Source organism: Pleuronectes platessa, chromosome 16, assembly GCF_947347685.1.
Source record: "Pleuronectes platessa chromosome 16, fPlePla1.1, whole genome shotgun sequence".
NCBI classification, from domain to species: Eukaryota; Metazoa; Chordata; class Actinopteri; order Pleuronectiformes; family Pleuronectidae; genus Pleuronectes; species Pleuronectes platessa.
The window spans coordinates 24,879,030-24,902,452 of record NC_070641.1 but is presented as its reverse complement, the minus strand read 5'-3'; the positions used below and the strand labels follow the sequence as shown (position 1 = coordinate 24,902,452).

The 23,423-nt window shown below is 43.9% G+C and overlaps 1 protein-coding gene across 1 annotated transcript in view; it reads right to left on the bottom strand.

Annotated features, from left to right (window-relative positions):
* Positions 1-23,423, bottom strand: part of stx1b (syntaxin 1B) — a 38,777-nt gene that overhangs the window by 9,570 nt on the left and 5,784 nt on the right. The window contains exons 2-8 of the mRNA XM_053443861.1: positions 10,852-10,926; positions 9,975-10,074; positions 3,424-3,498; positions 2,056-2,129; positions 1,082-1,190; positions 878-951; positions 3-140 (exon numbers count right to left, since the gene is read on the bottom strand). Of these exons, the coding sequence (XP_053299836.1) occupies positions 3-140; positions 878-951; positions 1,082-1,190; positions 2,056-2,129; positions 3,424-3,498; positions 9,975-10,074; positions 10,852-10,926 (645 nt within the window). The remainder of the gene's footprint in view (positions 1-2; positions 141-877; positions 952-1,081; positions 1,191-2,055; positions 2,130-3,423; positions 3,499-9,974; positions 10,075-10,851; positions 10,927-23,423) is intronic.

Below are 23,423 nucleotides of genomic sequence, written 5' to 3'. Positions count from 1 at the left end.
ACCTGGCTCTCGACCAGCATGGCCATATCCACGAACATGTCGTGGAGCTCACGGATGCTGTTTTCCAGCTTGATGATCTCGGTGTGTCGGGTCTCGATCTCATTCAGAGCCTGCTTCGTCATCTGAGAGTCCATCTTAATCTGCGAAGGGTTCAACACCAACGTTATGTTACAGCCACACTTTGAAAAGAAGAGATAAAGTTTGTGTCTACGCTGATCAGGATCATTGATGAATCATTTCATTGTAGCCTGTGTCATGTATGTAAACTCTGCATGTCAGTAAAAATCAGCTTCTTTTATGAACTTTTGGAAAAAGTGAAAACTTTTGTGCGGTGATGTCACCGGTGGTCATCACGTTCCTAATGTCACTTACCTGCTCCTGGTGGCACTTAACCCCCCCCCCCCCCCCCCCGCCGTTAACCTCGTGTTCACTCAGCTCCACTGGTCAAAGATCCAGTGAGTCCACTGTGACATCACCAGTGGGCGTGGCTTCAACCAGAGGAGCTCAGCGAAGCGTTCTGATTGGCCGTTCTGTGTCCAGTTACCGCAGCTGACCACGAAATCGGCTCACATGATGCTTCAGTCACATGACCTAAGCTTTGGCACTAGAAGATATGTGAGCTTTTAATTTGAAGGTGTGAACGATAATGTGAGCGAAGCCTTCAAAATAAAAGCTCCCATGATGCAGCAGCTGGAATCTCACTCATCCTCCCATCACCCCCTTGTGGTCATGTGACAATGGCCGTATTCACTTGATGCCTCAGCGCACCTCTGGGCCGTTTGGCACCCCCGACAGATATTGCCTATGATTATGGGATGCAGAACGGCCCAGGTTATGGTAACCCATGGCAAAAGCCGGGCTCAGGTGCGGTGCTTACATCATCGGTGAAGATGGCCAGCTTGCCGCTCTCCAACATGTCCTCCAGCTCCTCATTGGTGGTGGTTCTCCCAGCTGCACACAGAACACACAGAGTCACACGCTACATCACTTGACCAGAGCATGTTGTATGTTGCAGTACTGAATGATCTCCAGCTGTGTGTTGTAAGTATGTTGTTAGCATGTGGTATGTTGCAGTACTCACTGATCTCCAGCTGTCTCTGGATGCGGTCCTTGCAGCGGTCGCGGTACTTGGACTGCGTGGTGTTGTACTCAGTCATCACCTCCACAAACTTACGTGACAGCGTTGAGTGCTGCAGGACGACAACATTAGACACGTGTGTTAATAAAGAAAAAACATACCGTGAACTAAAATCATGGTTCTGACCCATGACCTAAGTTGAATATGAAAGTGCTGCATCAATATTAAAATTATTATTAATAAGACTACCTGTGTACTTTTACTTAAGTCACGATTTATCTGCAGTACTTAGATGTATTTTTGTGAATGTATTTTTACAGTGTCATGTAATTGTTGAACATATTTTTAATATTTGTGGAAAACAGAGAGATCTGAATATTGATGCTTCTGCAGTTCTCCTATCCACCACAAGCAGGCGGCAGCGAGCCAACTGAGGCAGGGTTAAGCAACCAATGACCAACCAGCAGAACACTGCAGGGTGATAGAGGGGTGCGGGAAATCCTACGCTCCCTGAACGTTCCCTGTGAGATGTTTAAAGACGCCTGGACATTTGAGTAGATTCTACAATCTGATTTATATTGTGAAGGTAACAGTTACCAAGGTAAAAGAAAATATCAGAACAAATTATGTAACTACAACGACTCACATAACGAGAGAAAATCTTATAATGAATGTGCGATAAGTTTCATAATAATACTGAATTTTAATATTTCTCATAACATTTCTGTTTTTAACATTTTCATGTTTGGAATTAAATAAATCAATGCCCAGAACTTTGCTTACTATATGTTCAAAATAAAAGCCTCTAGAATCAAGCATTGATCCTGACATTAAAATTAATGTTTATGGGACTTTTAATTTGAAAGTAGACAGGAAAGAGCTGCTTTTGTATTTACACAGATAAACCAGCCAATCAGAACCTTTGATTTCCAACGATGTTTAGATAATAACGTTCAGACGTGAACTTCCTGTCTCACCTGTGTCTTGCGGATCCTGAGGTCCGCCGATGATCTGTTGAGACCCTCCTCCTGCTCGATGCTCTGCTCGATCGCTGCAGACACACACAGACACACACAGACACACACATACACAAACAGACAATATAACGATAAAGACAATTATGTAAGTTTATAAATCTGATGAGTCACAGAACTTGATGTGTCTGTCTCTTCTTATGGCAGCGATGTCAGACGTGAGATAATTATCATAACGTACGATATCTTTTCCCTCTGTACAATGTACGAAAGGATTCGGGTCAGTGACGACATAACTTTGGTCATGTAGGATTATTTCATAATTTAGTGAGAAAGTCAGAAGCGATCAGTCCAGTAAAATGCTTCTTGTTGTTTTGTTGGTGTTTTACGAATCTTCTCACACATGAAGTTTCTCTAATCAATCACTGGTGGAGGATTGAGGAGGAACAGGAAACCAATCAGAGTCACCTGTTCAGCTGAGAGATGCAGGTTGGACAATGCTATAGGTTGATAGTTGAATATGTGATGTCCCCCCCCCCCACATGACAGGAAGACAAACCTATAGACATGCTGCGGAGTGTGTGTCTGTGTGCGTGTGTGTGAGACAGGACAATAACACTCAGGCCTCATGGGGTTTCCAATTATAGCTTATCTCCAGCATCACAGCTATTCTCAGTCTGCATATGTGTGTGTTGTGTGTGCGTGTGTGTGTGCGTGTGTGTGTGTGTGTGTGTGTGTGTGTGTGTGTGTGTGTGTGTGTGTGTGTGTGTGTGTGTGTGTGTGTGTTCCAACCTCTGGCTGTTCATATTAAAGCAGTGATGTCCTTGAACCATCAGCATGAACCAACGCTGCTGCACTGACTGACGAGCTTTAAACTGACTTGTGTGTGTGTGTGTGCGTGTTTGTGTGTGTTGATGTTCCCTCTGCTCTAATAAAAGACGAGGTCGTGGTTTTTATCTGAAACTACACATCTGACGTGTGTGTGGCTGCAGCGCCCCCTGTGGCTGCCGTCGCTCTGGGGAGATGCAGTTTGTTTTCTGTCTGCAGATGTTTCACATTAAATGTCGAGCACAAGCTTTTAATGTGAAACTTTAACAGGAAGTTGAAGTCAACCAATAAATGAAGAGGAAGATTGAATGTTTCAGGTTCTTTCAGGACTCGACTGGTTTGACTCGCACCTCCTCAACATGTCGCCTGCTGGTGGCGCTACAGGCGAGGTCAGGAGGTCAGACCCTCACGTTCCCTGATTCACACGTTCACACTTTCAGGGCAGCTTGATGATTCATCCCCAGAACTAAAAGCCTCCTCGTCCGACTGACGGACACTTGAAAGGAGGTCAGAGGTCAGAGAGATATGTCTGTGTGTGTTTACCTTTTAATTTTGAACGAACTTTATTAGCTGTTTTCTTGATGTCAGCTGTGAGGTCCTCCAACTCCTGCTTGGTCTCTGCAAAAAACAATCACAGAGTGTTTGTTAAAATGTGTTTGAAAACGTTTTGATGGATTTTACTGGTGGACGTCAGCTCCTGGGTCACCTGGCAGGAAGTAAGGAAGCCTGAAGAGGACAACAACACACCACAGAACATATTTCCAACTCTATTTTAACTTGATCGTTTTCAGACATGACCTCCAGGTAAAATGTGTAGAAGTGTCTACGAAGTGAAAATGCACCAGATGGAACCTCGTGGCTGCTTCCTCTTCTTCTTCTACTGTTTAATTCTGTCTCCACTTCCTGTGATTGGTCCAAAAGTCCAAAGTGTTTTCACTGCAAAGCAACAGAACTCTCATTTCATTCATCTTTTACATCATCACGTCAACATGTTATGAAAACATGTTGATGTGATGATCTGTGAATATTCATGTAGTTTGATCATTCATCTATAATCAATATTATTTCTGGTTGTTTGATCTGGCTTTGATCTTTTTTTCGTCCAAATAACTGGATCTGTTCTTTATTGTATTCATCTTTCTCTCCTTCTTGTTTCCAGGTTTTCTGATCCCTCTCTCCTCTCATCATCACGAGGGATTCACCTGCTCATCACATGTTGCACATTAGTCATGATTATTACAGACGAGACTCACGTGTGGTCAGCGGTTAAACTCCTGGGCTGGTCTGAGGTCACTTCACGTCATGCAGGTTAAACATGCGACAGAAAAACAGCAGGGAGGGACGAGGGAAAAGACGAAGGTGGAAAAGAAGGGAACATCCAGGGAGAGAGAGGAGGAAGGAAAGAAGACGATAAAGGAAAGCACAAATAAAAGGATGGAAAAGAAAAAGAAAAAATAATCATCATCATCGTCATCATGCAACAACACAAAACATCAAACTAAAATCTGAACATGCAGAACGAAGAGACGACAAAATCGTGTTCCAGGGTGAAGTCTGATGTTATGGATCATACGTGTTCCAGGTTGAAGTCTGATGTTATGGATCATACGTGTTCCAGGGTGAAGTCTGATGTTATGGATCATACGTGTTCCAGGTTGAAGTCTGATGTTATGGATCATACGTGTTCCAGGATGAAGTCTGATGTTATGGATCATACGTGTTCCAGGTTGAAGTCTGATGTTATGGATCATACGTGTTCCAGGGTGAAGTCTGATGTTATGGATCATACGTGTTCCAGGTTGAAGTCTGATGTTACGGATCATACGTGTTCCAGGGTGAAGTCTGATGTTAAGGATCATACGTGTTCCAGGGTGAAGTCTGATGTTATGGATCATACGTGTTCCAGGATGAAGTCTGATGTTATGGATCATACGTGTTCCAGGATGAAGTCTGATGTTATGGATCATACGTGTTCCAGGGTGAAGTCTGATGTTATGGATCATACGTGTTCCAGGATGAAGTCTGATGTTATGGATCATACGTGTTCCAGGATGAAGTCTGATGTTATGGATCATACGTGTTCCAGGGTGAAGTCTGATGTTATGGATCATACGTGTTCCAGGGTGAAGTCTGATGTTATGGATCATACGTGTTCCAGGGCGAAGTCTGATGTTATGGATCATACATGTTCCAGGATGAAGTCTGATGTTATGGATCATACGTGTTCCAGTGTGAAGTCTGATGTTATGGATCATACGTGTTCCAGGATGAAGTCTGATGTTATGGATCATACGTGTTCCAGTGTGAAGTCTGATGTTATGGATCATACGTGTTCCAGGGTGAAGTCTGATGTTATGGATCATACGTGTTCCAGGATGAAGTCTGATGTTATGGATCATACGTGTTCCAGTGTGAAGTCTGATGTTATGGATCATACGTGTTCCAGGGTGAAGTCTGATGTTATGGATCATACGTGTTCCAGGGTGAAGTCTGATGTTATGGATCATACGTGTTCCAGGGTGAAGTCTGATGTTATGGATCATACGTGTTCCAGGGCGAAGTCTGATGTTATGGATCATACGTGTTCCAGGATGAAGTGTGATGTTATGGATCATACGTGTTCCAGGATGAAGTCTGATGTTATGGATCATACGTGTTCCAGTGTGAAGTCTGATGTTATGGATCATACGTGTTCCAGGGTGAAGTCTGATGTTATGGATCATACGTGTTCCAGGGTGAAGTCTGATGTTATGGATCATACGTGTTCCAGGTTGAAGTCTGATGTTATGGATCATACGTGTTCCAGTGTGAAGTCTGATGTTATGGATCATACGTGTTCCAGGGTGAAGTCTGATGTTATGGATCATACGTGTTCCAGGGTGAAGTCTGATGTTGTGGATCATACGTGTTCCAGGATGAAGTCTGATGTTATGGATCATACGTGTTCCAGGATGAAGTCTGATGTTATGGATCATACGTGTTCCAGGATGAAGTCTGATGTTATGGATCATACGTGTTCCAGGGTGAAGTCTGATGTTATGGATCATACGTGTTCCAGTGTGAAGTCTGATGTTATGGATCATACGTGTTCCAGGGTGAAGTCTGATGTTATGGATCATACGTGTTCCAGGGTGAAGTCTGATGTTATGGATCATACGTGTTCCAGGGTGAAGTCTGATGTTATGGATCATACGTGTTCCAGTGTGAAGTCTGATGTTATGGATCATACATGTTCCAGGATGAAGTCTGATGTTATGGATCATACGTGTTCCAGGATGAAGTCTGATGTTATGGATCATACGTGTTCCAGGGTGAAGTCTGATGTTATGGATCATACGTGTTCCAGGGTGAAGTCTGATGTTATGGATCATACGTGTTCCAGGTTGAAGTCTGATGTTATGGATCATACGTGTTCCAGGGTGAAGTCTGATGTTATGGATCATACGTGTTCCAGTGTGAAGTCTGATGTTATGGATCATACGTGTTCCAGGGTGAAGTCTGATGTTATGGATCATACGTGTTCCAGTGTGAAGTCTGATGTTATGGATCATACGTGTTCCAGGGTGAAGTCTGATGTTATGGATCATACGTGTTCCAGTGTGAAGTCTGATGTTGTGGATCATACGTGTTCCAGGGTGAAGTCTGATGTTGTGGATCATACGTGTTCCAGGATGAAGTCTGATGTTATGGATCATACGTGTTCCAGGATGAAGTCTGATGTTATGGATCATACGTGTTCCAGTGTGAAGTCTGATGTTATGGATCATACGTGTTCCAGGGTGAAGTCTGATGTTGTGGATCATACGTGTTCCAGGGTGAAGTCTGATGTTATGGATCATACGTGTTCCAGGGTGAAGTCTGATGTTATGGATCATACGTGTTCCAGGATGAAGTCTGATGTTATGGATCATACGTGTTCCAGGGTGAAGTCTGATGTTATGGATCATACGTGTTCCAGGGTGAAGTCTGATGTTATGGATCATACATGTTCCAGTGTGAAGTCTGATGTTATTGATCATACGTGTTCCAGGATGAAGTCTGATGTTATGGATCATACGTGTTCCAGGATGAAGTCTGATGTTATGGATCATACGTGTTCCAGGATGAAGTCTGATGTTATGGATCATACGTGTTCCAGGGTGAAGTCTGATGTTATGGATCATACGTGTTCCAGGGTGAAGTCTGATGTTATGGATCATACGTGTTCCAGGGTGAAGTCTGATGTTATGGATCATACGTGTTCCAGGGTGAAGTCTGATGTTATGGATCATACGTGTTCCAGGGTGAAGTCTGATGTTATGGATCATACGTGTTCCAGGGTGAAGTCTGATGTTATGGATCATACGTGTTCCAGGGTGAAGTCTGATGTTATGGATCATACGTGTTCCAGGGTGAAGTCTGATGTTATGGATCATACGTGTTCCAGGGTGAAGTCTGATGTTATGGATCATACGTGTTCCAGGGTGAAGTCTGATGTTATGGATCATACGTGTTACAGGGTGAAGTCTGATGTTATGGATCATACGTGTTCCAGGGTGAAGTCTGATGTTATGGATCATACGTGTTCCAGGGTGAAGTCTGATGTTATGGATCATACGTGTTCCAGGGTGAAGTCTGATGTTATGGATCATACGTGTTCCAGGGTGAAGTCTGATGTTATGGATCATACGTGTTCCAGGGTGAAGTCTGATGTTATGGATCATACGTGTTCCAGTGTGAAGTCTGATGTTATGGATCATACGTGTTCCAGTGTGAAGTCTGATGTTATGGATCATACGTGTTCCAGGGTGAAGTCTGATGTTATGGATCATACGTGTTCCAGGGTGAAGTCTGATGTTATTGATCATACGTGTTCCAGGGTGAAGTCTGATGTTATGGATCATACGTGTTCCAGGGTGAAGTCTGATGTTATGGATCATACGTGTTCCAGGGTGAAGTCTGATGTTATGGATCATACGTGTTCCAGGGTGAAGTCTGATGTTATGGATCATACGTGTTCCAGGGTGAAGTCTGATGTTATGGATCATACGTGTTCCAGGGTGAAGTCTGATGTTATGGATCATACGTGTTCCAGGGTGAAGTCTGATGTTATGGATCATACGTGTTCCAGGGTGAAGTCTGATGTTATGGATCATACATGTTCCAGTGTGAAGTCTGATGTTATTGATCATACGTGTTCCAGGATGAAGTCTGATGTTATGGATCATACGTGTTCCAGGATGAAGTCTGATGTTATGGATCATACGTGTTCCAGGATGAAGTCTGATGTTATGGATCATACGTGTTCCAGGGTGAAGTCTGATGTTATGGATCATACGTGTTCCAGGGTGAAGTCTGATGTTATGGATCATACGTGTTCCAGGGTGAAGTCTGATGTTATGGATCATACGTGTTCCAGGGTGAAGTCTGATGTTATGGATCATACGTGTTCCAGGGTGAAGTCTGATGTTATGGATCATACGTGTTCCAGGGTGAAGTCTGATGTTATGGATCATACGTGTTCCAGGGTGAAGTCTGATGTTATGGATCATACGTGTTCCAGGGTGAAGTCTGATGTTATGGATCATACGTGTTCCAGGGTGAAGTCTGATGTTATGGATCATACGTGTTCCAGGGTGAAGTCTGATGTTATGGATCATACGTGTTCCAGGGTGAAGTCTGATGTTATGGATCATACGTGTTCCAGTGTGAAGTCTGATGTTATGGATCATACGTGTTCCAGTGTGAAGTCTGATGTTATGGATCATACGTGTTCCAGGGTGAAGTCTGATGTTATGGATCATACGTGTTCCAGTGTGAAGTCTGATGTTATGGATCATACGTGTTCCAGGGTGAAGTCTGATGTTATGGATCATACGTGTTCCAGGGTGAAGTCTGATGTTATTGATCATACGTGTTCCAGGGTGAAGTCTGATGTTATGGATCATACGTGTTCCAGGGTGAAGTCTGATCCAGTACAGACGTTTTGATGAAGAATATTTTAAATGATTTATCTGTGTCACACTTGATCCTTTTTCTTTGCTATTGTGTCAATAGTCGAGTCAGTGTGTTGTTAAAATGTCGAATCACATAAAAATCACACATGTTGTTAACATGTTGTTTATAACACATTCACACACTGATGTCAGATCAACGACTTCATGACTCCGGAGCTGGAACCTTCGGAGAACCGGAATGAACAGTGAGAACTGGATAATGCCACAATTCTTCCTGGTGGCCACTTGTGGTATTGCAGCAATAAACCCCCTGTAGTCCAAGAGGCATTTCCCAGAGGGCCCACCGCTGTCATAGCACAGAGGCATGATGGGAGAATCACTACTGCTCATGATCAGTGGCTGAACACTGATTGGTTGTTTGTTTGTTTGCATATGTTGTTGCCTCCATAACGAGAACAAACAGTGTTCCCTCGACTTTCTAACGACATTCAAAAACAAAACCACATGGAGCGATGGCAGCCATTTTCTCATTCTTTGTGATTTAATCTCAGTTAAAGGGCCGACTCATCAGCCGCTGAACTTGACGTCACAGTGAATCTGATCATGTGTGTTCCCGTGTGAATGTTCAGATCTGAATGCGTTAGAGCAGCCAGTTAAAAACGAGCTGAAGCCCTGAGGCCTCTGATGAAAAACAAGCCTGTTGTTTTTACAGTGCAGCGATTTGACAGCACAGACTTGGCTTCAGGCCTCAGCGCTGACACTGAGTCATTGTTGCTGAGTCATAGTGTGTCGGGGTCAGGGTGAACGCAGCGCAGCTCACTGAGTCTCCCACTCCCACTTCAGACTGAAGGTGGCGCTCACAGGAGGTGAACAGATCAGATTTCAATCGGAAGTGCAGGGTCACCTGAAGGTCAGGTTCAGTGTCCAGATCACCACTGATCGCTCTGAATGACAGAAACCATCTTTCAGAAACATTTATCTAAGTCTAATCAAAATTTATTTCCCATTTGCTAACATGGAGGAGGTGGGGTTTATGACCTATACTGCAGACAGCCACCAGGGGACGATCCGGACGATTTGCCTTCCCTTTCGAAAGCCGTCCCGTCGTCCATCTTTATTTACAGTCTGTGATATAAAGTGTGTGTGTGTGAGTCTTACTTTCGTCAGGGTTGGGTGCGGCCAGGATGGCGCTGTGCTGCTTCTTCACCTGCTCCACATCCTCCGACAGCTTTTCTATGCAGCCTCTGATCTCCTCCACCTGAACACACACACACACACACACACACACACACACACACACACACACATGGAAATATACAGTAAACATCTTGATTTTAAAATCAAATCTGTTCAACTTCGTCAGAATCCACATAAACAGAAGAGAAATGCAGAGCAAACAAGTCGAACTGGCTCCTCCCACAGTTTGAAAGCATCCCTGTTTATATGAAACTCTTTTAATATCTTTATTCAAGAACGTGGCCGCATGAGCAACAACATACGTGAGTGCAAGCACACAGAGCAGAAGCTGAGCTAATTTACATTTAGATCCAATTATTGGCTCGACTCTCAGATAGATCTTGCTCACAGATACTGATATGATATAATTATAATTATATAAATATGTATTATTTATCACCTGAGCAGTTGCCTTTCAAACTGTGTGTGTGCGACACATCGTTAGTATAATCGAGGAGCGTTTGGACTTAAATGACTCAACTCTGAGTTTCATGCTGCTTTAATTTATAACTGGGTCATCAAGTCCCAACAGGGTTTATGGTCAGACCTGATTCACCTGAAACACTTTGATTCAAAAAAGGTCAAACTGAACCAACAGAGGAGTCAACATCAGAAACTTCAGTTTGTCTAAATCCTCTGAACATCAGATCATCAGATCATTAAATCAGTAAAGAATAAATCATTATTGAATCTGTTAAATGAAACTATATGAAAATCTATGCAGCTGAATTTAATTTGTATTCTCTTGATGTATATTATGTATTGGCTTCCTAATATTAGCCTGATCTGTGTCACTCACCTGTTCAAAGAACTCATCCATGAAGTGGTCCCTGTCGACCTGCACCACCTCCTCGTCATCATCACTGTCCTTCGCCTGCAGACACAAAGACACCTTCATCACAAATCACATTTTCATTTCCTTCAAATCTTCACAAAACGCTTCAACAGCTGGATCATCATTGTTTCCGCCGAACTCTGCTGATGATGAAGATGAAGAAGAACTAACTGTTCATATTCTCATATTGATGAGTCACATGATGTAGAACTCACAGGTAGGACAGACAGGTGAGAGACAATCAGGATCCATCAGATGCATCACTCGGTCCAACACAGTCCTACAGAGTGTGAATAAGGTCTAAGAGGGTCCAACAGGGTTTGTGTCCTACACCAGGTCTTACTGGGTCTAATTGAACCATGGTGAAGAATCAGGGTCTCACTGAGGTTCATGAGTCTGTTTGAGTCTCACACAGACTAACAGGGTTCAGACGTCCCCTGACATCATGGGAGGATGATGGGAAACACAAACACAATGACGACGAGCAGGTCTGTCCCAAGCAGATTAGACGGTCGACAAAAGGACAACATCCACCAATCAGCTGCTGCCACCAACACACACAACGCTGAGGACATCTTGACTGTGTTTGTCGGATCATCATGAAGGAAACGTCCGTCTGTCGGCCATATTGGAAGATTTGTCACTTTTTTCACACGACAAAACACCGAAAAATAAACCGTGGAAAAATCTGCTTGACTGCAGGTCCTGAACTATAAGAGAACAGATTGGATTGATAAAATCTGATTATTTGAAGGATTCACTATTGTGAATTTAAAGGGCCCAAAACTTGACATCTTTCTGGGACTTAGTGTGAGGTGTTGGTCCCTCAGATGATGTATCAGTGGTTTAAAGTGGACAAACAGTGGCCCTGTGTCCATGTCCTCTCTCCGTCCTCTCTGGAGCTGCAGACCTGCCTCCTGAGCCCCTCCTCTGATTGGCTGACTGCACTTTGAGTGACAGGGGACCAGGCCTATCACCGGTCTCTGGTGCATCCCTCTGGTAACCACAGCTGAAAGTCACGTGATGTTTGCAGCTACAGAAGAGCAGCCAGATGTTTCTGAACGGAAAGTTACACCGTCCTCATGTCTGTCCACGTCTTAGCAGGACAGTCAGTGTGGGAGTAACAGTACTGAGTTAAGGCCAATGTATGCTTCTGCGTTTTGACGGACACGGACAGATAGGACCGCCCTCTCCAACGTGGAACGCCCTCTCCGAGCCTCTCCGAGGCTCCTCGGAGAGCTTTTCGTGCCGCTCTCATTTTTCTAACTATACGTCGAAATGACGGACAGCCCACGGATAGCACTTGGCTGTGATTGGTCCGCTAACGCCAGCATTTCGGAATGGAAACTTCCTGTTCCATTCCCTACATCACAATAAACCAAAATCACAACTACGACTCTATGATTAATGTGACAAGTGTGTTAAGCCAGCGGCGTTGTCCGGCTGACGGTGGCTGGTTAGAGCACTTACAGCATGTGTGTACGGTCACATGAGGTTATAACGAACTTTGATAACGGGGGTAGCGGGCTAGCCACCATGCTAACTGCGGTGGGAACAGCGCAACAACCCGCTGACTTTAATCCCACGGCTCATGACACTGTTTCTCAAACACCGTCAGGTTAGAAGCAAACACTTGGTAGTAGCTAGTATCGGGTGTCCGTGCTGACTGTGTGTGGAAGTTGGGGGGAGCTAGCTGCCTCCGTGTAGCTTCAAGCTGTTGCAGCTGTTGAATTAGCAACGCAGTTTGGAAACAAGACCGGGGAACCGCTGCGTTAAGACACGATAACATAAGCCTTTTGACCCATTGGGTGTCACTTTATTCAGCAAAAACTGTCGCGTCATCAACATCCTTTTTCTGTTGTCATCGTTCACTGTGTGTGAGGAGCCGGGAGGACGTAAATAAACCAGCGTGGACTTCTTCTATATACCTCATGAGGTAGGCTTGTCTAAGCTCGACCTCCGTTTCGCCATCTACTGTTCTGGCGGTGAATTGTTTTCACAACAAAAAGGCTCGTAGAACTATAAATCAAAAAGGGTCCGTCCTTCAGTCCGCAACGGACTCGGAGAAGCATACTGAGGCCTTAACAGTACAGAGCTACAGTACAGAGCTACAGTACAGAGCTACAGTACAGAGTTACAGTACAGAGTTACAGTACGGAGTAACAGTACAGAGTTACAGTACAAAGCTACAGTACGGAGTAACAGTACAGAGTTACAGTACAAAGCTACAGTACGGAGTAACAGTACTGAGTAACAGTACAGAGTAACAGTACAGAGTAACAGTACGAAGTAACAGTACTGAGTTACAGTACAAAGCTACAGTACGAAGTAACAGTACGGAGTAACAGTACGAAGTAACAGTACTGAGTTACAGTACAAAGCTACAGTACAGAGTAACAGTACGGAGTAACAGTACGAAGTAACAGTACTGAGTTACAGTACAAAGCTACAGTACGAAGTAACAGTACGGAGTAACAGTACGGAGTAACAGTACGAAGTAACAGTACGAAGTAACAGTACTGAGTTACAGTACAAAGCTACAGTACGAAGTAACAGTACTGAGTTACAGTACAAAGCTACAGTACAGAGTAACAGTACGGAGTAACAGTACGAAGTAACAGTACTGAGTTACAGTACAAAGCTACAGTACGAAGTAACAGTACGGAGTAACAGTACGAAGTAACAGTACTGAGTTACAGTACAAAGCTACAGTATGAAGTAACAGTACTGAGTTACAGTACAAAGCTACAGTACGAAGTAACAGTACGGAGTAACAGTACGAAGTAACAGTACTGAGTTACAGTACAAAGCTACAGTACAGAGTAACAGTACAGAGTAACAGTACGAAGTAACAGTACTGAGTTACAGTACAAAGCTACAGTACTGAGTTACAGTACAAAGCTACAGTATGAAGTAACAGTACTGAGTTACAGTACAAAGCTACAGTACAGAGTAACAGTACAGAGTAACAGTACGAAGTAACAGTACTGAGTTACAGTACAAAGCTATAGTACGAAGTAACAGTACGGAGTTACAGTACAAAGCTACAGTACAGAGTAACAGTACGGAGTAACAGTACGAAGTAACAGTACTGAGTTACAGTACAAAGCTACAGTACGAAGTAACAGTACTGAGTTACAGTACAAAGCTACAGTACGAAGTAACAGTACGGAGTTACAGTACAAAGCTACAGTACGAAGTAACAGTACTGAGTTACAGTACAAAGCTACAATACAGAGTAACAGTACAGAGTAACAGTACGAAATAACAGTACTGAGTTACAGTACAAAGCTACAATACAGAGTAACAGTACAGAGTAACAGTACAGAGTAACAGTACAGAGTACTGCAGATGCAGTTTGATTGATCATCTTTAGATTGATGGTCTGATTCTTCTGATTTACGTTAGTATTTTCAGCTCAGTGATGATGAAGACAAATAAAAACACACAACAGCTTTTTGCTTGAATCCAAAATGACACATTTAATTCAAAATGTCCGACAGAAGCAGCCGGAAATATTTGATCTGGACTCGTTGTGGAAAACGAGGTCGAAAGAGCCGAGAGGCGAAATGTGAAAAATGAAAACGTGAGAACGTCCACGTGTTCATGAACGAATGAACCTGATGAACGTGACGGAACAGTGACACCCTGAAGTAGAGAGAGAGAGAGGGAGGGAGAGAGAGAGAGAGAGAGGGAACGAGGATGTAGGCAGATGAAATGAGCGAGAGTGGAAGACTGAGAGGAGGAGAGAGAGATGAGGTGGGGGAGGGGAGGAAGAGGAGGAGAAGATGGTGGAGAGAGAGGGGGATGGGTGATGATAGAGTGAGCATTGCTTACAGGATGGGGGAGGGGAGAGAGAGGACAGTACTGTGCTTCTGCACTGTTAAATTAACAACTGTTAAAATATCCCATATAAAATAATGTACAAAATATTCATGTTGTGTTGATGTCGAATATCAAAGACATTTATGTTTTATACAAATAATTTAAACTGACGCTGATTGAAATGTCTCCAACAGGTGTAACCATAGCAGCAGTGATGGGTTTTGACACATAAATGTGGGTGGAGCCTGAGACAGGTCAGAGGGCAGCAGGTCGAGGCCCAGCTGGGACGGACCTGCCTGTAGAGGACCAGGACATGGAAGACGTCTCGCTCAGTCCTGTCTAACACAAGTCCCCCACTGTCTCAGGACCTAGAGAATTAGAAACTCATTAGTCTGTACTGCACTGGACCTTTTTAAAGCTCTATGTAAGTTGCTTTTTTAGTTCTTTTATGTTGTCTCTTTTTTTTACTATTGTGGTCATGTGACTGCTGGCTGTAAAACTAATTGCCCCTCGGGGGTTATAAAGATATCCTTCATCCTTAATAAAGTTTCCTCTGCTGTTGAATTTCAAGTCAACAAATGAAGCTTTTTCCTCTTTTTTCGGTCATGTTGCTGCAGCTCGTTTTATTTGTCATGTTTCGTTTCGCAGGATTCTGTACGATCTGTGTACGATGTGTGTACGATCTGTGTACGATGTGTGTACGATGTGTGTACGATGTGTGTACGATGTGTGTACGATGTGTGTACGATGTGTGTACGATCTGTGTACGATGTGTGTACGATGTGTGTACGATCTGTGTACGATGTCTGAATGTTCCTCATCCATCCATCATCCATCTCTTTCTCTTCTCTAACCCACATTAATTAAATTTACTCATTCCTTCACTTTTCTTTCTTTTAATTCTCACTCCTCTCTTTTCCTTTTTTATTCTTTAATATTCTGTTTTTCTTCCCTTCTTATTCTATCCTCTGTTATTTCCCCCCCCCCCCCCCCCCCCTCTCCTCTCATGTCACACAGACTTAAATCAGGACGTTGACCTCAGGTGTCATAGTGTGTGTGTGTGTGTGTGTGTGTGTGTGTGTGTGTGTGTTGGTGTGTGTGTGTGTGTGTGTGTGTGTGTGTGTGTGTGTGTGTGTGTGTGTGTGTGAAGCCATGCCAGCAGCAAGCCACATTACCCACAAACCACTGGGATCCCTGGCTCTACCCAGAGTCCATCTGTGCTCTCTGCAGCTCTGACACAAAATAATTCACCTTCATCCGGCTGCATCAGTTTTTCCTGCACAGTTTCATGAACCTGAGAAGCTCAGATGTCAGAGGTTCATGTGAACGCACCACGACTCACACATCAGTTCCTCTGTCTCCTGTTTGACGAAAACATTCGTTGACTCCCAATTTTTTATATTTTCTGAATTCAATGTTTATTTTGATGTAAGACAGTGAACGCATCACAGATCACATCACGCTGTGGTGTGTTCATCGAACGCCTCACTGATGAAATCAGGCTCAACAACAGAAAAGACTGTTTGACTGAATCTGTTTTGGAGATGAAAGCTTAAGCGTCAAGAAAACTAGAAAGGAAGTGGAGCTCCAGCAACCGTGATGAAAATCAGCTGGCCTGGAAGAATAGTGTTAGAGTTTATAAGAAGGCTCCACAAAGCAGGAGCTGCCTACTGCTCCACATTAATAGAAGGACATAATGTTTGTCTTCAGCTCTGGAGCAGACAGAGAGTCACACCTCCACCGAACCAGTATCCCTCCATCCCTGAAGAGCAATATCTTCATGACCTTCTTTAATGATTCTAACTATAAATCAAACCAACCATCTCCTGCCCTCAATTGGCACTAATATATCATCAAGAACAGAGATCTCTGAAACGGCTGAGAATCGTATTGATTATTAAGACAGCTTCTCTCTGATCACCCGTGATCAGCTGACCAGAATAATCTCAGGTTCCAAACCAACAACCTGTCTCTTAGATCCCATTCCTACAAAGTTACTGAAAGAAATTCTGCCCCTAATTGATAGTTCGTTACTTAACACAATCAATCTGTCATTATCATCAGGTTATGTACCACAGTCCTTTAAAATAGCTGTAATCAAACCTCTACAGTTATACTTATCAATAAAACCTGAACAAAGTCATCAATTAAGTAAACTTCATCATGTCTCAAGTACATGAAAAACCTGCAAGTTTCTCTTATTAAACTCAGATAAAACCGGGGTTATAATATTTAAACACCTCAGAGACACATCATCTAATGATGCAGCTGCTCTAGACGACATTGCCCTTGCTCCCAATGAAACATCAGGAACTTGGGAGTGATCTTCGATCCTGACTTTTCCTTTAATTCTCACTTAAAACAAATTTCTAGGACGGCCTACTTCCACTTGTTTAATATCTCAAAATGTCCTTTCTCAAAAAGACGCAAAAAAACTAGTCCACGCCTTTGTTACGTCCAGACGTGATTATTGTAATTCATTATTATCCGGCTCCAGCAGGAAGTCTATAACGACTCTGCAGTTTGTCCTCAATGCTGCAGCATGTGTCCTGAAGACAACCAGGGACAGACACCACATGTCTCCTGTTGTTAAATCTAGAATGGAATTTAAAATCCTCCTCCTCACCTTCAAGGCCCTTATAATAATGTGTGTGTGCGTATAGATGTGTGTGTGTGAGTGTGTGAGTGTGTGTTTGTGTGTGTGTGTGTGTTAGGGGTGCATCGATTAATCGACGCAGTCGACAAAAATCGATGACAAAAATAGTCATCGACGAATTTACTGGTGGATGATTCGTTGGTGACGTCACAGCGTGTGTTTCGTGCCGTGCAGCCGAACTTAACGTTGTTTTACCGGAGCTGCTGATGGAAGTAGCTGAGGAGTGAGCCATCTCGCTTCCTTCCTATCTCTGATACATACCAGGAAGTCAAAAGTATCGGAGAACTTCACCCTTAACAGAGCCCGAAAAATCACCACCTGTGATTAGTGTACGGCAGACCTGCTCTCCATGGATCAGGACACGAGCATTGGAAGAGACGTTGGACATCGTCACGTAGACAATGTCCAACGTGCCTTGTTAGATAGCCTTTTAGCTAGCTTGCTACATAAACCGAGTTGTCTTGGCCACTCCCTCAATACCTGTGTGCAGGATTCTAGAATCCATTACAGAAATATGGTTTGAATATAGATTTTATTTAACGAGATTTAAATGTGTAATGTTATCCTATTGCCTGACAAACAACGTTTTTAAACACTGAGGACACACTGTCCCACTGAGGACACACTGCATCACTGAGGACACACTGCACCACTGAGGACACACTGCATCACTGAGGACACACTGCACCACTGAGGACACACTGCACCACTGAGGACACACTGCATCACTGAGGACACACTGCATCACTGAGGACACACTGCACCACTGAGGACACACTGCATCACTGAGGACACACTGTCCCACTGAGGACACACTGCACCACTGAGGACACTGCATCACTGAGGACACACTGCACCACTGAGGACACACTGCATCACTGAGGACACACTGCACCACTGAGGACACTGCATCACTGAGGACACTGCATCACTGAGGACACACTGCATCACTGAGGACACACTGCACCACTGAGGACACTGCATCACTGAGGACACTGCATCACTGAGGACACACTGCATCACTGAGGACACACTGCACCACTGAGGACACACTGCACCACTGAGGACACACTGTCCCACTGAGGACACACTGCACCACTGAGGACACACTGCATCACTGAGGACACACTGCATCACTGAGGACACACTGAACCACTGAGGACACACTGCATCACTGAGGACACACTGCTTCACTGAGGACACACTGCTTCACTGAGGACACACTGCACCACTGAGGACACACTGCATCACTGAGGACACACTGCACCACTGAGGACACACTGAACCCATGAGGACACACTGCATCACTGAGGACACACTGCACCACTGAGGACACACTGCACCACTGAGGACACACTGCATCACTGAGGACACACTGAACCACTGAGGACACACTGCATCACTGAGGACACACTGCACCACTGAGGACACACTGAACCCATGAGGACACACTGCATCACTGAGGACACACTGCACCACTGAGGACACACTGCACCACTGAGGACACACTGCATCACTGAGGACACTGCATCACTGAGGACACACTGCACCACTGAGGACACACTGCACCACTGAGGACACACTGCACCACTGAGGACACTGCATCACTGAGGACACACTGTCCCACTGAGGACACACTGCACCACTGAGGACACTGCATCACTGAGGACACACTGCACCACTGAGGACACACTGCACCACTGAGGACACACTGCACCACTGAGGACACACTGCACCACTGAGGACACTGCATCACTGAGGACACTGCATCACTGAGGACACACTGCACCACTGAGGACACACTGCACCACTGAGGACACACTGCACCACTGAGGACACACTGCACCACTGAGGACACACTGCATCACTGAGGACACACTGCACCACTGAGGACACTGCATCACTGAGGACACACTGCACCACTGAGGACACACTGCACCACTGTATTTTCGACCTGGAGTAATGTAATGTCCTTCAGAGGTTTATTGTCTTCAGGTGATGAGGTCACGTGGACACACTGCTCGACTTCCTGTCAGACATTAGGAATCTATTTCAGAGACGAGTCCACAGAGTCGGTGCCGCTCACACAGACAGGCTCCGACCTTTTAATGCCTTCATTCAATAATGACTCTGGCCCTGGACTATTTATACTGCATCTCCTCCACTGGCTCTGAAGCTGAAACACTGCTCATACACACGGGGAGAGCAACGGCAGCAGGGGTTTCAACAACATTTAAAGTGATGCACCCACTTAAATATATTAAACAGCTGTTTTATTCTTCGATCCAGATGTGAATCCATCATCACAGGATCGATTTCTTCCCTCTCACATCTGTCAACAGCAAACATAAAGAGCTTCATCAGCATCACATCTAAATATTAAAGTTATTTCAATCCTCTAACTGTGGAATGGATTCAAGCGTTTCTTTCTCCTCTCATCGCGTATCAGAGGTCGAGGTGGTGGATCCAGTTTGATCCAGTTTGATCCAGTTTGTTCCAGTTGGATCCAGTTTGGTGGATTCTATATCGTGCGGGCTGATCGTAGTGGTAATGGTGGACCCTTGTCACGTTGGCATCAGATGGTGGTGGACCACGACCAAGCAGCTGATGATGGATCCTAACTGGTGGTAGTGGACAATGACTGTGGACTATAGTGGATCTGGTCTGGATGGTGGATCATGGTCCTGCTGGTTGCTGACCAGAGACTATGATGCAGCAGGACTGATTGACATATAGTATTGAAGTTATCCTTCCAGATGTTTCCCCTCATCAATGCTGCTGAAGACTTTAATCTTGATGATGTTTCCTTCACTTGACATCTGTTGACTTGTGTCCGTCCTGGGAGACGGGTCCTCACATGTGTCTCTGAGGTTTCTATGTATTTGTACCTGTTTACAGGTTTTAGTAGTTTGTCCTGACTCTTGTTGAGGGTGAAGGACAGAGGATGTCTCACCATGTTAAAGCCTATGAGACAAACTGTGATCTGTGAATATGGGCTATACAATAACATTTGATTGATTGTAGGTTTTTCTCCACGTATATTCCTCACATTATTAGTTCAACATTTCTGTTGTTTTCTTTCATTTTAAATTGAATCTGTTTTATTTTCTGTCAGATATTAAATGTTCCCTCTGCATGAAGTGAAAACATCGTTTCTCAGCACGTTTCATTTAAAACATGAAACTTTATTGTAACTGTCAGTACACAGACAACTGCCCAGTCTGTGTTAATCTTCTGTTATAAATAAAGTAGCTTAAAAAAAGAGAATGTAAGTCGGATTTCCTCTGCTCACAACTCCCTCCCTACTCCTTTCCTAACTCCTCTCCTAACTCCTTACGGCTTCTCCTTCACATCATAGGAAAGGAAAGGGTTTGGACTTTTTAAACCAGTCACTGTGTCAATGCTGGAATGACGGACACACACACATACACACACAGACACACACACACATACACACACAGACACACACACACACACACACACACACACACACACACAAACAGACACACACACACATACACACACAGACACACACACACACACTCACACAAACAGACACACACACATACACACACAGACACACACACACACACACACAAACACACAGACACACACAGACACAGACACATACACACACACACAGACACACACAGAAACACACAGACACACACACACACACACACACACACAAACACACACACACAGAAAGAAGAAATACACACATAAAAGAGGCCAGGGACATTTCAGGGCTATTAAATGAAAACGCTGCCATAAATCACATGATGAGCCTCCAACTGACCAACACACACACACACTCACACACTTGCACACACACACACACACACTTGCACACATGCACACACACTCACACACTTGCAAACACACACACACACACACACACACACTTGCATTAATATGGGGATGTTTTCCTCGTCATCTCTGACCAGTCAGGACGTTTGTATTCGGTTCAGAACATTTAAGAAACATTAATTTAACAGTTGTCACGATTCCCAGCACAGCGCTCCTCCGCTCCCTGCACTGGTTACCAGTAGCTGCTCGTATCCACTTCAAGACTCTTGTACTTGGTACCGTGCTGTGAACAGCTCAGGTCCAGTCCACATCCAGGACCTGGTCAAACCTTACAGCCCGTCCACTCTGATCCGCATCGACCAATCAGCTGCTCCCTCACTGCGACGGACAGCTGTCACTCAACCACATCACCACTGTTTCCTGTTCTGGCTCCTAAACGGTGGAACCAGCTCCACATGGACATCAGGACAGGAAGTCTCCTCAGCGTCCTCCAGACTGAAGACACACCTCTTCAGACTGCAGCTTGGATTAAGAAGATGATGGTGTCTGCACATGTTGCACTTTGTCATTTGTCTTTCTGGATTCTTGTGGTTCTGGTTTGTTCCTCATGGTCGATCCACTTATTGTGAGTCGCTTTGGATAAAAGCGTCAGCTCAATGAAATATAAAGTAATTATGAAACACGATAAATACTTTAAACTTTTTATTAGGGCTGTGAAATGATTAAAATTTTTAATCAAATTAATCACAGGTTTCTATGGATTAATCATGATTAATCACATTACCGATTTTTTCGGAATATTTTTGTGAAAACAAGATTTATGACATTTAACTTTTCTTTTGTGCTGCAACTCAGCAGTTCTTCAGCAGTTATCATTGCTTTTCCATATGGAACATTAATATAATCTTCATCCTAAACAGAATTCGGGCTCCTTAGCCATTGTGTGGTTGAATAAAACTTTTTTTTTTAAATTAAACAGAAATTATTTGAGCTTCTTAGCCATAGGATGGTTGACATTTTTTATATTTTTTGTCACACAACCATTAACCACACCATGACACAATCTAATGCCTCTAAAGGTCCTCTTAGCTACTCGGTCTTTAGCCAGTTGGTGAGGCAAACTAACTTGTTCAAATTCTCTGACAGTAAAGCTGACCGCTTCTTTTGCACAATGTGTCCTGCGAGTGAGTCTGGTTTGTCGCATTCCACTTGAACGCCCCTCGCCGACCAACACATGCTTCGCGTTGCGGTGGTTAGGCGGGTATTGCTACGGTGAAACGATAACGTCTTCTCGCAGAGTGTGCATATCACCTTGGTTTTACTGAATGTTCAATCTTCCCGTCCAGAAGGTCCTCAGGTTCATCAGAATTATCCATGTTGTTTGTTTGTTTGAATGGCAGCTGCCGTCTGACTGCATTAGAGCGGCGACTAGTGCAGAGGCGGCGGAATTGGAAGGTCCTTCTGCGCATGCGTTAAATGCGTTAAAAAAAAACAACGAATTAGTCCTGTAATTTAATCATAACGCGTTAACGCGTTATTTTTCACAGCTCTACTTTTTATATGTAGAAAACGACTGGGAGGACATTTCTGAAATATATGTATAATATATATTTTTGAAAGGATGGAACATTTTAACATTTTGGGGACACTTTTGAAAAGGTGAATCAAACTTTAAAAAAATGTTTTGTTGTTTTTTGGGGGAAGAAGACACATGAGACATGTTGTGGACTGTAAGGACCTGGGTGACTCATCTAAATAAAACATTAAAACATTTATTTAATGTTTTACTAGGTGATGATCAAAATCCATCGTAGGTCACGGTAACTTTAGATTTTAGATTACACAAACACACACAAACACATACACACACACACACACACGCACATACACACACATACACACATACACACATACACAAACATTTATATATTTTTGCTGTTTTGTACAATTCTAAAATATCTTTAGGTTTGTTTGTTTGTCATCAGGATGATGCAAACACAACTGAACGAACTTCTTCCAAAGTCCAGTGTCAAAATGCAGCAGAAGAACTTTAATTTGAAAGTGTCAGACAACAGGAAGTGTCACACTCTGCTGTCAAGTTGCCCTTGAGCAAGTCACTACTGAAAGAAACTAGATGACGAAGGGCAGCCGTATGTCTGCTGCAAGGTGTGTGTGTGTGTGTATGTGTGTGTGTGTGTGTGTGTGTGTGTGTGTGTGTGTGTGTGTGTGTGTGTGTGTGTGTGCG